This window comes from Cynocephalus volans, chromosome 10, assembly GCF_027409185.1.
Source record: "Cynocephalus volans isolate mCynVol1 chromosome 10, mCynVol1.pri, whole genome shotgun sequence".
Classification (NCBI taxonomy): domain Eukaryota; kingdom Metazoa; phylum Chordata; class Mammalia; order Dermoptera; family Cynocephalidae; genus Cynocephalus; species Cynocephalus volans.
The window spans coordinates 100,937,937-100,952,058 of record NC_084469.1 but is presented as its reverse complement, the minus strand read 5'-3'; the positions used below and the strand labels follow the sequence as shown (position 1 = coordinate 100,952,058).

Genomic DNA, 14,122 nt, shown 5'->3' with positions numbered 1-14,122 from the left:
ACCTGCAACAACCTCACCTTCTCCTGTTTCTTCTGCATTACCAGAGGGTGGCTCCTCCTCTCCTCTTCTCGTGACTTCATTGCTCTTCTCTACCCTGGTGAAGACCACAGACATGTTGGGCACAAGCTTGACACCTGTTACCAGTTCACCTCCAAATTTGGGCAGCACATCACATAAGATACACGCCACTGCCAAAGATATTACAGATGCAGAGGCAGTTCACCTTTCTGGAAACACAGCAGTGACCAATGCGGGCACCACTAGTTCTGGACATGAATCCCATTCCTCTGTCCCTGCTAATTCAGAGCCATCCAAAGCAACATCTCCAGTGGGTAAGTCTGACACCATCAGGGAAAGCACAGTCTCCACATCAATGCCTGGCTCCTCTGAAATTACAAGAATTGGGAAAGAGTCAACATCCTCCCTGACTTCTGACCTGAGGGAGAACAGCACCACTGGGGAGACCCGCTCAGCCACAGAGACAAGCACTGTCATTTCTGAACTACTCACAGATGCCACCACGGAGGTCTCCAGAACAGAAGTCATCTCCTCTAGCAGAACATTCATCCTGGACCCTGCTCGGTCCACAGTGTCACCAGACATCCCCACAGTAACCATCGCTGGTATCTCTTCTCTCCCTATCCTAACAGAATCTGAAGAAATGCTCATCAGCACCCAAACAGGTCATCCTGTGACTACAACACAGGGTACCCTTTTATTGGACGGGTCAACCAAAACTTCCTGGGCAGGAACGCACTCAACTCAGACTGAGGGATTTACGCACTCAGAGATGACCGCTCCTCTGAGCGGCGGTCCTGACAATGAGTCACGGACGAGCCCTTCGTCTTGGGGAGAAACCAGCTCTGCCTCTACCTTGCTGTCTCGGCCTGCCACAATGTCAACTTCCCCTGTTTTATCCACCTTACCAGAGAGTAGCCCTTCCTCTTCGCTTCCTGTGGCCTCACTGCTCACCTCTGCTCTGGTGAAAACCACAGATGTGTTAGGCACAGGCTCAGAATTAAAAGCCAGTTCACCTCCACATTTGAGTAGCACTGCAGATACAGAAGTGGTGCATCATTTCACAAACACAGCAGTGACCCATGTAGGAACCACCAGTTCTGGACATGAGTCACATTCCTCTGTCCTAGCTGACTCAGAGACATCCAAAGCCACATCGCTAATGGCTCCCACCTCCACGACTGGGGATATAACTGTTTCCACATCAACTCCTAACTTGTCTGATAATAGGAAGATTCAGACAGAGCCCATTTCCTCCCTGACGTCTGGATTGAGCGAGATCAGCACTTCTGGGGAGACCAGCTCAGCCACAGAGACAGGCACTGTCATTTCTGAACTGCCCCCCAGTGCTACTACGGAGGTCTCCAGAACAAAAGTCATCTCCTCTAACAGAACATTCGTCTCGGACCCTGCTCAGCCCACAATGACACCAGACATCCCCACAGAAACCACCACTGGGTCCTCTTCCTTCTCTCATGTGACAGAATTGACAGAAATGACCTTCCACACACAAACAGGTCCCCCTGGGACTACATCACATGATACATACACTGTGGACACATCAACCACAGCATCTTTGTCAGGGACCCACTCAGCTGTGGCTCAGAGATTTTCACACTCAGAAGTGAACACGCTTATGAGTAGGGGTCCTGCGAATATGTCATGGACAAGCTCTCCCTCTATGGAAGAACCCAGCTCTCCTGCTTCCCCAGGACCTATTCTTGTCACAACCTCACCATCTCCCATTATTCCCACATTACAAGGACACAGTACCTCCGCCCCCATCTCTAGGACCTCAGTTCTCACCTCTGCACTGGCAAAAACCAAAGACATTTTCAATACAAGCTTAGAACCTGCAGCCAGTTCACCTCCAACTTGGAGCAACACTTCCGATGAGATACTGGCCATTTCAGAAGCCACCACATATACAGAGACAATTTATCCTTCCGTAAACACAGTAGTGGCGAATGTGGGGACCATCAGCTCAGCATATGAATCCCATTCTACTGTCACAGCTGATTCAGGGTCATCTGAAGCCACATCTACAATGGTTACCAGCTCCACCATGGGAGACACCACAGTTTCCACAACAATGCCTAGATCCTCTGTGACTACATGGGTTGAGACTGAGACAATGTCCTCCCTGAGCCCTGGACTGAGGGAGACCAGTACCTCCCAGGAGATCAGCTCATTCACCGAGACAAGCACTATCCTTTCCAATGTGCCTGCTGATGCAACTACTGAGGTCTCCAGGACAGACGTCATCTCCTCTAGCAGGCCATCTATCCCAGACCATGCTCATTTCACAACATCACCGGACATCTTCACAGGAACAGTCACTAGGCTCTCTACTTTGCCTGCCATGACAGAATCTGAAGAAAGGACCATCACTAGCCAAACAGGTTCTACTGGGGCCACATTGCAGGGCACCCTTACCTTGGATACATCAACCACAACCTCCGGGGCAGGAACTCACTCAGTTGTGACTCAGGGATTTCTACACTCGGAGATGACCACCCTTAAAAGCAGCAGTACGGAGAATGAGTCATGGACAAGCCCTTCCTCTGTGGAAGACACCAGCTCTGCCTCTTCCCTGCTCTCTTTACCTGCAGTAACCTCACCTTCCCCTGTTTTATCCACGTTACTAGAGGATAGCCCCTCCTCTCCTCTTCCTGTGACTTCACTGCTCACCTCTGGTCTGGTGAAGACCACAGACATGTTTGGCACAAGCTCAGAACCTGTGCCCAGTTCACCTTCACGTTTAGGCAGCACCTCACATAAGATACTGGCCACTTCTAAAAATACCACAGATTCACAGAAAATTCATCCTATAAACACAGAAGTGACCAACGTGGGGACCACCAGTCCTGGACATGAATTACATTCCTCTTCCCCAGCTAACTCACTGCCATCCAATGCTACATCTCCAATGGTTACTGTCTCTACCATAGAGGCTACCACTGTTCCCACATCAACATTGGGTCCCTCTGAAACTACAAGGATTGAGATTCAGCCAACTTCCTCCCTAACCTCAGGGCTGAAGGAAACAAAGAGCTTCCGGGAGGCCAGCTCATCCACTGACACAAGCACTGTCCTTTTCGAAGTTCCCACTGGTCCTACAATTACTGAGGTCTCCAGCACAGGAGTCATCTCCTCTAGCAGAACATCTGTTGCTGGTGGCGCTCAGTCTGCAGTATCTTCAGATATCTCCACAGAAATGACCACCAGTCTCTCTACCTCCCGCATCATGAGAGAATCTGCAGAAACGACCATCACCACTTCAACAGATCCTCTTGTGGCTACGTCCAAGAGAACCCTTTTATTAGATACATCAACCTCAGCCTCCAGGACAGGAACTCACTCAGCTATGACTCAGGGATTTACCCACTCAGAGGTGACCACTCTTATGAGCAGCGGCCCTGAGAGTGTGTCACGGGAGAGCCCTCCCTCTATGGAAGAAACCAGCTCTGCCTCTACCCTGCTGTCTCTCCCTGACATAACCTCAACTTCCCCTGTTTTATCCACCTTACCAGAGAGTAGCCCTTCCTCTTCACTTCCTGCGACTTCACTGCTCACCTCTGGTCTGGTGAAAACCACAGACATGTTCGACACAAGCCCCAAACTAAAGGCCAGCTCAATTCCAGATTTAAGCAGCACTGTAGATACAGAAGTAGTGCAACCTTTCACAAACACAGCAGTGACCCATGTAGGAATCACGAGTTCTGGACACGAATCACATTCCTCTGATCTAGCTGACTCAGAGACATCCAAAGCCACATCGCCAGTGGCTGCCACCTCCACCATTGGGGCTATAACTGTTTCCTCTTCAACTCCTGCCTTCTCTGAAACTAGGAAGATTCATACAAAACCCATTTCTTCCCTGACTTCTGGATTGAAGGAGACCATCACATCTGAGGAGACCAGCTCAGCCACAGAGACAGGCACTGTCATGTCTGAACTGCTCCCCAGTGCTACTACGGAGGTCTCCAGAACAGAAGTCATCTCCTCTAGCAGAACATTCATTCCAGACCCTGTTCAGTCCACAACGACACCAGACATCCCCACAGAAACCATCACCAAGTTCTCTTCCTTCTCTGACATGACAGAATTAACAGAAATGACCTTTAACACACAAACAGGTCCTCCTGGAACTACATCACATAAAACCCTTTCCACGGATACCTCAAGCACACTCTCCTGGTCAGGGACCCACTCAGATGTGACTCAGAGACTTACACACTCAGAGATGACCATTCTTACGAGCAAAGGTCCTGAGAATGTGTCATGGACTAGCTCTGCCTCTGTGGAAGAAATCAGTTCTGCCTCTTCCCTAAAAGCTATTCTTGTCACAACCTCACCGTCTCCTGTTACTTCCATATCACAAGGACACAGCACTTCCTCCCCTGTTTCTAGGACCTCCGTCCTCACCTATGGACTTGTTAAAACCACAGACATGTTGAATACAAGCTTAGAGTCTGTGACCAGTTCACCCCTAAGTTTGAGCAACACTTCAGATGAGATACCGGCCACTTCAGAAGCCACCACATATAGAGAGACAATTTATCCTCACATAAACACAGTGGTGAATGGTGTGGGGACCACTGCTGCAGCATCTCAATCCCATTCTACTGTCACAACTGACTCAGAGTCATCTAAAGCCACATCTACAATGGTTACCACCATGGGAGACACCATGGTTTCCATGTCAGTGCCTAGTTCCCCTGTGACTACACAGATTAAGACTGAGACAATGTCCTCCCTGACCCCTGGACTGAGGGAGACCAGCACCTCCCAGGAGACCAGCTCATCCACCGAGACAAGCACTGTCCTTTACAATGTGCCCGCTGACACTACAACTGAGGTCTCCAGCACGGAAGTCTTCTTCTCTAACACAACATCCATGCCTGGCCCTACTCAGTCAACAAAGTTGCCAAATATCTTCACAGGAACAGTCACTAGGCTTTCTACTTCGCCTGTCATGACAGAATCTGAAGAGAGGACCATCACTACCCAAACAGGTTCTACTGGGGCCACATTGCAGGGCACCCTTACCTTGGATACATCAACCACAACCTCCTGGGCAGGAACTCGCTCAATTGTGACTCAGGGATTTCCACACTCAGAGATGACCACCCTCATGAGCAGTGGTCCTGAGAATGAGTCATGGATGAGCCCTCCCTCTGTGGAAGATACCAGCTCTGCCTCTACCCTACTCTCTTTACCTGACATGTCCCCACCATCTCCTATTTCCTCCACATTACCAGAGAGTAGCCCCTCCTCTCCTCTTCCTGTGACTTCACTGCTCACCTCTGGCCTGGTGAAGATCAAACATGTGTCCAGCATAAGCCCAGAACTGGGAACCAGTTCACCTCCAAATTTGGGCAGCACCTCAGATAAGATACTGACCATGTCTGAAGTCACCACGGATACAGAAGCAGTGCATCCTTCCTCAGACACAGCCGTGACCAGTAAGGACACCACCCGTTTGGGACATAAACTACCTTTGTCTGTCCCAACTCATTCCGACCCATCCAGAGCCACACATTCAATGGGTACTGCCTTCTCCATGGGGGAAACCACTATGCCCACATCAATGCCTGCCTATTTTGGGGCCACCAAATTTAAGGCAGATCCACTTTCCCATGTGACTTCTGGATTAAGGGAGACTAGCACATTTCTGGACACCAGCACAGCAATACCAATAAATATACATACATCTCCTGTGTCCCCTCACCTTTTGCAGAGTTCCAGGACTGATGTCATCTCTTCTGTGAAAATATCAGTCCCAGACCAGCCTTCATCCTCACAGTATACCAGAATTCCAGTGGAAACAATCGCCCGCTCTTATGCTTCTCCACCTGTGATAGAGCCCACTGGGGTAACTTCCTCTCCCAAATCCTGGCTTACAACCCCTATGTCAGAAAGTGCTCATCACCTGAGCACAGATATGCTGCCTCCTGCTGAGACCATCTCGGTTGACACATTGATGCCTTCTCTATCAGAAGCCATGGCTTCATTTCCCATGACTGAAGCTCCAGAAGCCAGCTTAGCTACCTTTTCAAGCAGTCCAAACTCTAGGACAGAGCCAAGTCCTGAGGACACTACTACATCTGCCATGAAAGAGAGCCCAACTCCATCAGCTCCAACACTGTTTCCCTCTTCAGTTTTCACTACCACTGGCTCTTCAACCAGCACAGTCCTCCATCAGACTACTTCCTCTCCAGCTGCCCCACATACAGCGGATGCCAGTCTTGGGACAGAGGGCAGCACTACTGTAGGACCCACGGTTAAGATCAGTACTTCGGAGACCTGGCCCCATCCAGTCAAGACATCTTTATCATTCATTTCAGATGCCAGCATGACAGAGAGTATTGACTCAGGAGTAGTGACAAGTGCTTCTCTTGCCCCTCCACACTCAACTCAGATGACAAGTAAGGACCCCAGAGCTCCTACCTTCCCATACTTGGGGGCTCATAGAAAATGGCCCTTTCCTAAGAGGTAAAAAGGAGTGAATTAGGAGTTTATTCCTGCAACCAGAAACTCTTTTAGCAAACATGTGTTGATCTAACTTCAGTTCCAGGCGCTAGGCTAGGCATTGGGGAAAGAAAAATAAGCAAGTAGTTGAATAATTACAGTACTGTAGGTGCTCTTGTATTACTACTAAAGATAATAATGATGGTAATAATAATAAAAGCAAATGCTTATACAGCACTTACTCTTTGTCAAGTGCTGTTTTATTAAGTGATTTAATCTTCATTGTAGCACTATTCAAAGTAAGGACTATTATAAGCCTATTTTCCAGATGAGAAAATTGAGGCACAGAGAGGTTAAGTAACTTGCTCAAGGTCCTAAAGCTAGTAAGTGACAGAACTAGGATAAGAACTGAGGCTACATTGCACTAGGATTCCATGCTCTTAATCATTAGTCTAAGCAGGAGTGATCAGAGAGGTGGCAGGAAAAGCAAGAGATTCTGGCATCACAGAAGCCACAGAATGGGATGGTTGTAGGAAGAAGAAATGGTAAGTTCTATCAAATACTATAGCATAGCCAAGATGAAATGAGGTGATAAGTGCTTTGGCAACAGGAGGGTCCTCAGGGATTGTAGTGAAGGAATATCAGTGAGAGGCAGGAGACTAGGACAACAGCTCAAATAATGCATAAATACAGGTGAGCGTTCCCCCTTTTGGATTGAGCATGTTTCTATACTAAAGTCAAAAGCAAGGGATACGTGAAAGAAAAATGTGAGTGAATGAAAACTGAGGGAACAAATTACCTAAGAATGTGGAAGAGACCCAGAGCCTAGGAGGAGAAACACTAGTTCCAAGAGATCAGTAGATGAGGCAAGGAACCTTTTGGGGATTCCATTCCTCTGAAAGGGTTGAATTTGGCCCCAAATTTTGTTCTGAACACAAGTCCAAAGGGGCCCTCCAACCACTCCAGTACCTTCTTCACTGGACAATATCTACAGGAGGAGGATTTGATTTCCCCTCCACTAGCTTTAACGATTCATGATAAAGTTAGACACACTGGTGGCCATCGATCCAAGTCTTAAAACATGGCCCCATAGCTGAGTCAAGGGTGTTCAGTAAGCAAGTGATAAGTGGGATGAGAAGATAGAAGTGTTACTACACAGATGAATAAATGAAAGAAAGAATGGAGAAATGGTTGAATGGAAGGAAAGATGGAAGAATAGATGGTCAGATCTAGGGATGAAGGAAAGGATGAATGGATACACCTATAGGTGGATGGATGGATCTATGGACAGGTGTGGCCACTCATGGCATGTGGCTCGGCTCAAGTTCATAGAGAAGAACTTGAAAAGAGGAGTGTTGCATAGTCAGTGAAGTGCGTCCACTGAGACAATGCCCTCCTTCTGGATGAGATGAGTTACCCCAGTTTTCTTTCTCACCCACACCTGCAGGAACCGATGGCATTGTGGAACGCATCACAAAGATACCCAATGAAGCAGCACGTGGAGGTACCGCAGAACCAGTCAAGGACCCTCTCGCATCCACATCATCTGCTAGCCCTGGAGGTAGGTCTGACTTTTCTTACTTACTTCCCAGTAATCCCATATGTGGCCTTATTTCCTGCTCCAGAGAGACAATGTGCTTGTTGTCTTTAAAGAGAAAATTGTTTGTGGCTGTCATGAGTGAGCCAAATCTTTGTTTAATGGTTACCAGGAGGATGCTACCACTTTTGTTTCCCTCGTAGCATGCTGAGTAAGTTTAACTCAAGGTCAAATATATCAATTTTACAAATATGATCTAGTTAAATTTAATTCTGAAAGTGCTCATTAATAAGTTATTATGTGTCAGAGACTATGCTATAACTGAAGAAGCTCAGATAAAAATATGTTGGCATTGCATTCATGGAGTGCTCAGTCTGGTAGAAAAAACAGCAAAGGAACAAAATAATTATGAGGCAACTTAGAAGTATATAACAAAGATATATTGAAATCACAGAGGATGTCTTCATGAAGGAGGTAATATTTGAATCGGGCTTTAAAGGATGAATAGGAGTTTTCCAAGATGACAGAAGGAATTGACAAAGACATTCTGGGTAGAAGGGAGAGCAGCATGCAAAGGCACAGAGGGGGTGAAACACAGGAATATCAGAGAGGTACAAATAATTCATTTTTGCTAAAGTGTGAAATTTCAGGTGCGGGGCAGGGGGACAGTGAGATGAGGCTGGAAATTAGGGAAGAAAACAACATTCAGAAAACCTTCTAAGCCTTGGTAATACTTGGATGTCTTTTAATAAAAGGACAAAGAAGTTTGTGGTCAAAAAAGTTTATCCAACATGTTGCTCCTTCTTAGAAAGTCATAGCATGCATAAGTACATTAAAGGCTCAGAGAAATCCTGATATAAAGAAACTTGTTTAGCTTTGTTCAATTAAAGTTTAACACAATTATTTGATTATATAACCTTTTCCTCTAAAAGGCACCTACTAACGTTTCATAGTATTGTTGTTCTGCATGAGTTTAAGAGGTATAGTTACATATAACCTGGGGTCCTCCTTATTGCATGGCTAAATGGTAGAGCTTTCCATACCCATTAAGTTACTCACAAGTTGTTTAGAAACTGGACTATTTTACCTGCTTGTTTTGGAAGCTTTTGCAAGATCCAGGTTTTGGACAGAGTCACCTCCAGTCAGGTTATTAGTCTTATCCTGTGACCCAAGTATTTCAGGTTGGGTTTCCCCAGAAACAGACCTTGAGTCAAGGATGTGAGGACAAGTAGTTTATCTTAGGTGGGGGATGGTCCAAGAAGCACTGGTAGAGGAGACAGAGGAGAAAAGGAGAGTAAGTCAATGCAAGGTGCATTCATAAGCAGATCACAGTTGTAGGCAACAGAGTGTCAGTCCCACCAGGGACTTCTAGGAGACAGCATAGGGCACTCAGCATTGTTCTATCCAAGGGGCAAGGTGGCTGGGGTACTTATCACCCAACTCCCTTCTATTGCTGGATGTGAGCTGCTTTTTCCTGGAGATGATAACCCTCAGCGCTTCCAGCTTGCCCCTCACACAGGCTAAGTGAAAGCCCTTAAGTATGGAGTCACAAGAGCTGTAGTAGGAACCCATTGGGGTTACTATGCTGCAACAGAGAGTGCTTACAGGATATGAGTGGGGCATCAACAGAGTCAGCCACATGAGGCCACCAGAAAATGGATCATCAGGCTTTGGGTGATAACCAATATTTAGACGGCAAAGTTTACAAGAGATATCCAACAGTATGCATTGGCTCTTTTTAATACACAGCAGTGTTTCCTAGCTTAGGCACTGATGACATTTGGGGAAGGTAAGTTTTTGTGGATGGGAGCTGTCCTGTGCATTGTCATATGTTTCGCAGTATCTACTCAGAAGATGCCAATAGCACCCCCCCACACACACACACAGAGACACACAGTTGTGACAACCAAAAATGTCTCCAGGTATAGGTGTATGTAGCTGGTATACAGTGTCCCCTGGGAGCAAAACTGCCCCTAGTTGAGAACCACTGAACTGAAGAACGCTTGTGAAGCCTCCACACCCCCAACACACACGCAGTGAAATTATCCTTACTCCCTTGTCTTTCCATCCTGGCCCCCACAAGATACCAAAATTCAGTTAGGAAATTAATGCAATGCAGTGCTTAAGAGCATGAGTTTAGGACTCAGGCAGAGCTATGGTCAAATTTCCAAACTACCAGTGAGTAGCTCTCCGACCTTGGCAAATTATGATTTGGTGTTTCTGTCTTTTTTGCCTATAAAATGACAAAAATAATAAGATGTACCATTCAGTGTTCTTGTAAGGATCAAAGAGACAATGCATGTCAGGTGCTGTGCAACTGCTGGTCATCATTCAACACGTGTGAAGCACTTGAGAATGTCCATTGTCCAAAATATGGCTTTTAGGGTATTCTTAGTAGCACAAAGAACCAAAATCCCCTTCATTTTGTCCTCTCTGTACCAAGCTCCAGTAGGCTTTGTGCTCTTTACAGAGAAGCCTCCAGGTATTTCTTCTTCCTTGGGAACCACATTCTGAAGCCCTGGCTGTAGCTTCTGTCCTTATCGATACATTTTACTCACCTTTGGAGGCTGTATCCGAGTCGGCTTGGCCAACTCTAGTACGGTCTGGAGTAATTCCATGGAAATTCAATGTAGCAAATGTTTACTTTGTAGCAGATGTTTATTTTGTAATAGAAGTAATAGTAGGAACAGCAGTAATAGTAAATAGTAGCAATAGTAGGTGACAGTAGTAGCAGTAAATAGTAATGACAATAGTAATAGGTGGTCATGTGGTAACAGGAGAAACAACAGCAGTAGTGGCAGGTAGTAGTGGTAGTAATAACCATAGTCATAGTAGGTGATAGTAGTAGCAATGCCTTATTGTGAGCCTGAAGGCACTGTGCTTGGTGCATTTTTGCCAGCACTCTGAGATGGCCGCTGTACTTATCCCCATTTTGTAGACAAGAAAATGGAGATTCGGTGACATAAAGAGCCACACTGTTGAGTGAAAAAGCCATAATCTTGGTGCAGGGCTATCTTTTCCCAGAGTCCAAGCTCTCAAGTACATGATACATCACACATCATCTCTCCCAAGTGAGAGAAGATCCACTTATGTATCCATCCATCCATGTATTCATTCATTCTTCATTCCACAAATATTTTTTGAGCACCTACTATATGCCAAGCAGTCGGACATTGGTAGTTGTCACCAAGCAGACTGTGAGGGGTGATACAGGGCAGGTTCAGACAGTGTGCTAAGAAAATATTGAGAAGAGGGAGATGAATTCTGACACGGATTTGTAAAGTTAGATTTGAGCTTGGGTTTGAAGAAGAGCAGCTTTGAAGGGATCTGATGAGGGATGGTCACGTCAGCCAGAAAGAGCTTGAACAAAGACTCAGAAGCTGGAGAACACAGAAAATATGTGGGAACAGGGAGTGGACTAGTGTGGTCAAAAATTCAAGGAGAAGTTATAGCCCAAGATAAGACAGGTAAGATATAGGAATGCCAATCACAGTCCATTTTCCCATTCCAGAAGCATCCCACGTACATCCTAGGCAGCTGTAATTATGATACATTTCTCTCTCTTTTCTCGTGTGAGGAAAAAATGAGCTATTGCCAATCCAGTAAATGTAATAACTTGTCCAAATTGTGGGTTCATTCCCCAATTCACAGGACTACCTACAGGAGGAACAGAAAGAGTAGAGACCACCGCAGCTCGGAAGACCGCCACAGCCACTTTGACCACCAGCGTCTCTGCTCCCACTTCAGAAACACCGACTGTCCTTGGGACATCAGGGAAAACAACCAGCAGGAGTACAACAGGAATAATAATCACAACCTCAAATGTTTTTTCTGATGCTCCAGAGATGACAGCCTCAATGGCCACCAGACTTGGAACAGAGACCACAACAGCTGTTCTCAGGGCAACCCCATCTGTTTTCAGTCGAGAACCAGAGACAACAGCCTCACTAGTCCCTAGTTCTGGGACAGAGACCAGTCCAGCTGCTCAAATTCTGACTGTTTCCTCTGGTGAGCCAAATACAACAGCTTCGTGGGTCACCCGTCCTGCAGAGACAAGCACAACGGATCTCAGTACAACTGTGGATTTCTCCCACAGTGAATCAGACACCATACCCTCAACAGCCACAAGTCCTGGGGCAGAAGCCAGTTCAGATGTTTCAATAACAAATATCCCACCTAGTGTACAAGATGTGGTAACCTCACAGGTCACTAGTTCTAGGACACACACCAGTGTGGCCATTCCAACTATGACCCTTTCTTCTGGTGAACCAGAGACCACAGCCTCATTGTTCACCCAACCTGGTGCACAGACAAGTTCAGCCATTACAACTTCGACTGTCTCCCCCAGTGTATCAGGGATGGTGACCTCACTGGTCACTAGTTCTGAGGCAGGGACAAGTAAAACTACTCCAACTCTGACTGTTTCTTTGGGTCAAATGGAAACCACAACCTTGTGGGTCACCCATTCTGGGACAGAAGCCAGTTCAGCTATTCCAACTCAGACTACATCCCCTGGGGAGACAGAGACAACAGTCTCATTGGTCACTCATCCTGCAGAGACCAGCCCAAAAGTTCCCAGGACAACCTCCAATTTTTCCCATAGCATAACCTCAATGGTCACCAGTCCTGGGGCAGCAGTCAGTTCAGCTGTTGCAATTATGACTGTTTCACCTGGGGTACCAGGATTGATGACCTCACTAGTCACTAGTTCTAGGGCAGTAACCAGTGCAAGCATTTCAACTCTTACTCTTTCTCCTGGTGAACTAGAGACCACAGCCTCATTGCTCACCCAACCTGAGGCACAGACTAGTTTAGCCATTTCAACTCTAACTGTCCCCTCTAGTGTACCAGGACTGGTGACTTCACTGGCCACTAGTTCTAAGGCAGAGACCAGTACATTTTCAACTCTGACTGTTTCCCCTGGTCAACCAGAGTTCACAGCCTCATGGGTCACCCATCCTGAGGCAGAAGCCAGTTCTGCTTTTCTGACTTTGAATGTCTCCCCTAGTGATCCAGATACAACATTATCACTCATTACTCATCCTCTAGAAACTAGCACACCTTTTTCCAGAACTTTTTTCCCAACTTTTTCCCATAGTGAATCAGTCACCACACCTTCAACAGCTACCAGTCCTAAGGCAGAAGTCAGTTCAGCCATTCCAACAACAACTTTCTCACCTGGTATACCAAATATGGTGACCTCACAGATCACAATTTCTGGGACAGACACCAGACCAACATTTCCAACACTGACTGAGTTCCCACATGGACCAGAGACAACAGCCTCATGGGTCACTCAACCTTCAGACACCAGCACAACGGTCTCCAGGACAACCTCAAGCTTTTTCCATACTGAATCTGACACCTCACCCTCAGCGGCCACCGGTCCTAGGGCAGAAGCCAGTTCAGATGCTCCAACTACAACTATCTCACCTAGTGTACCAGATATGGTGACCTCACAGGTCACTACTTCTGGGACAGACACTAGTACGGCTACTCCAACTATGACACTCTCTCCTGGTGAACCAGAGACCCAGGCCTCATTGGTCACCCATCCTAGGATACAGACTAGTTCAGCCATTCCAACTTTGACTGTCTCCTCCAGTGTATCAGGGATGACGACCTCACTGGTCACTAGTTCTGAGGCAGAGACAAGTACAACTACTCCAAGTCTGACTGATCAGCCACATGAACCAGAGACAACACCCTCATGGGTCACTCATTCTTGGACAGAAGCCAGTTCAGCTGTTCCAACTCTGACTCTTTCTCCTCATGAGCCAGATACAACAGCCTCTTGGGTCACTCATTCTTCAAAGACCAGGACACCTGTTTCCAGGCCAATCCAAAATTTTACCTACAGTGAATCAGATACCATACCCTCTATGGCCACCAGTCCTGGGGCAGAAGCCAGTCCAGCCATTCCAACAACTGTTTCACCTAAGATACCAGATATGGTGACATCACAGGTCACTAGTTCTAGGAAAGACATCAGTACAACTTTTCCAGCACTGATTCAGTCCCCGCATGGACCAGAGACAACAGCCTCATGGTTCACTCATCCTGCAGAAACAAGCACACCTGGTCCCAGAACAA

The 14,122-nt window shown here is 46.7% G+C and overlaps 1 protein-coding gene across 1 annotated transcript in view; it reads left to right on the top strand.

Annotated features, from left to right (window-relative positions):
* The window catches only part of LOC134387552 (mucin-16-like), an 87,307-nt gene that overhangs the window by 8,219 nt on the left and 64,966 nt on the right, over positions 1-14,122 (top strand). The window contains exons 3-4 of the mRNA XM_063109997.1: positions 7,940-8,053; positions 13,406-14,075. Coding sequence (XP_062966067.1) covers positions 7,940-8,053; positions 13,406-14,075 — 784 coding nt within the window. The remainder of the gene's footprint in view (positions 1-7,939; positions 8,054-13,405; positions 14,076-14,122) is intronic.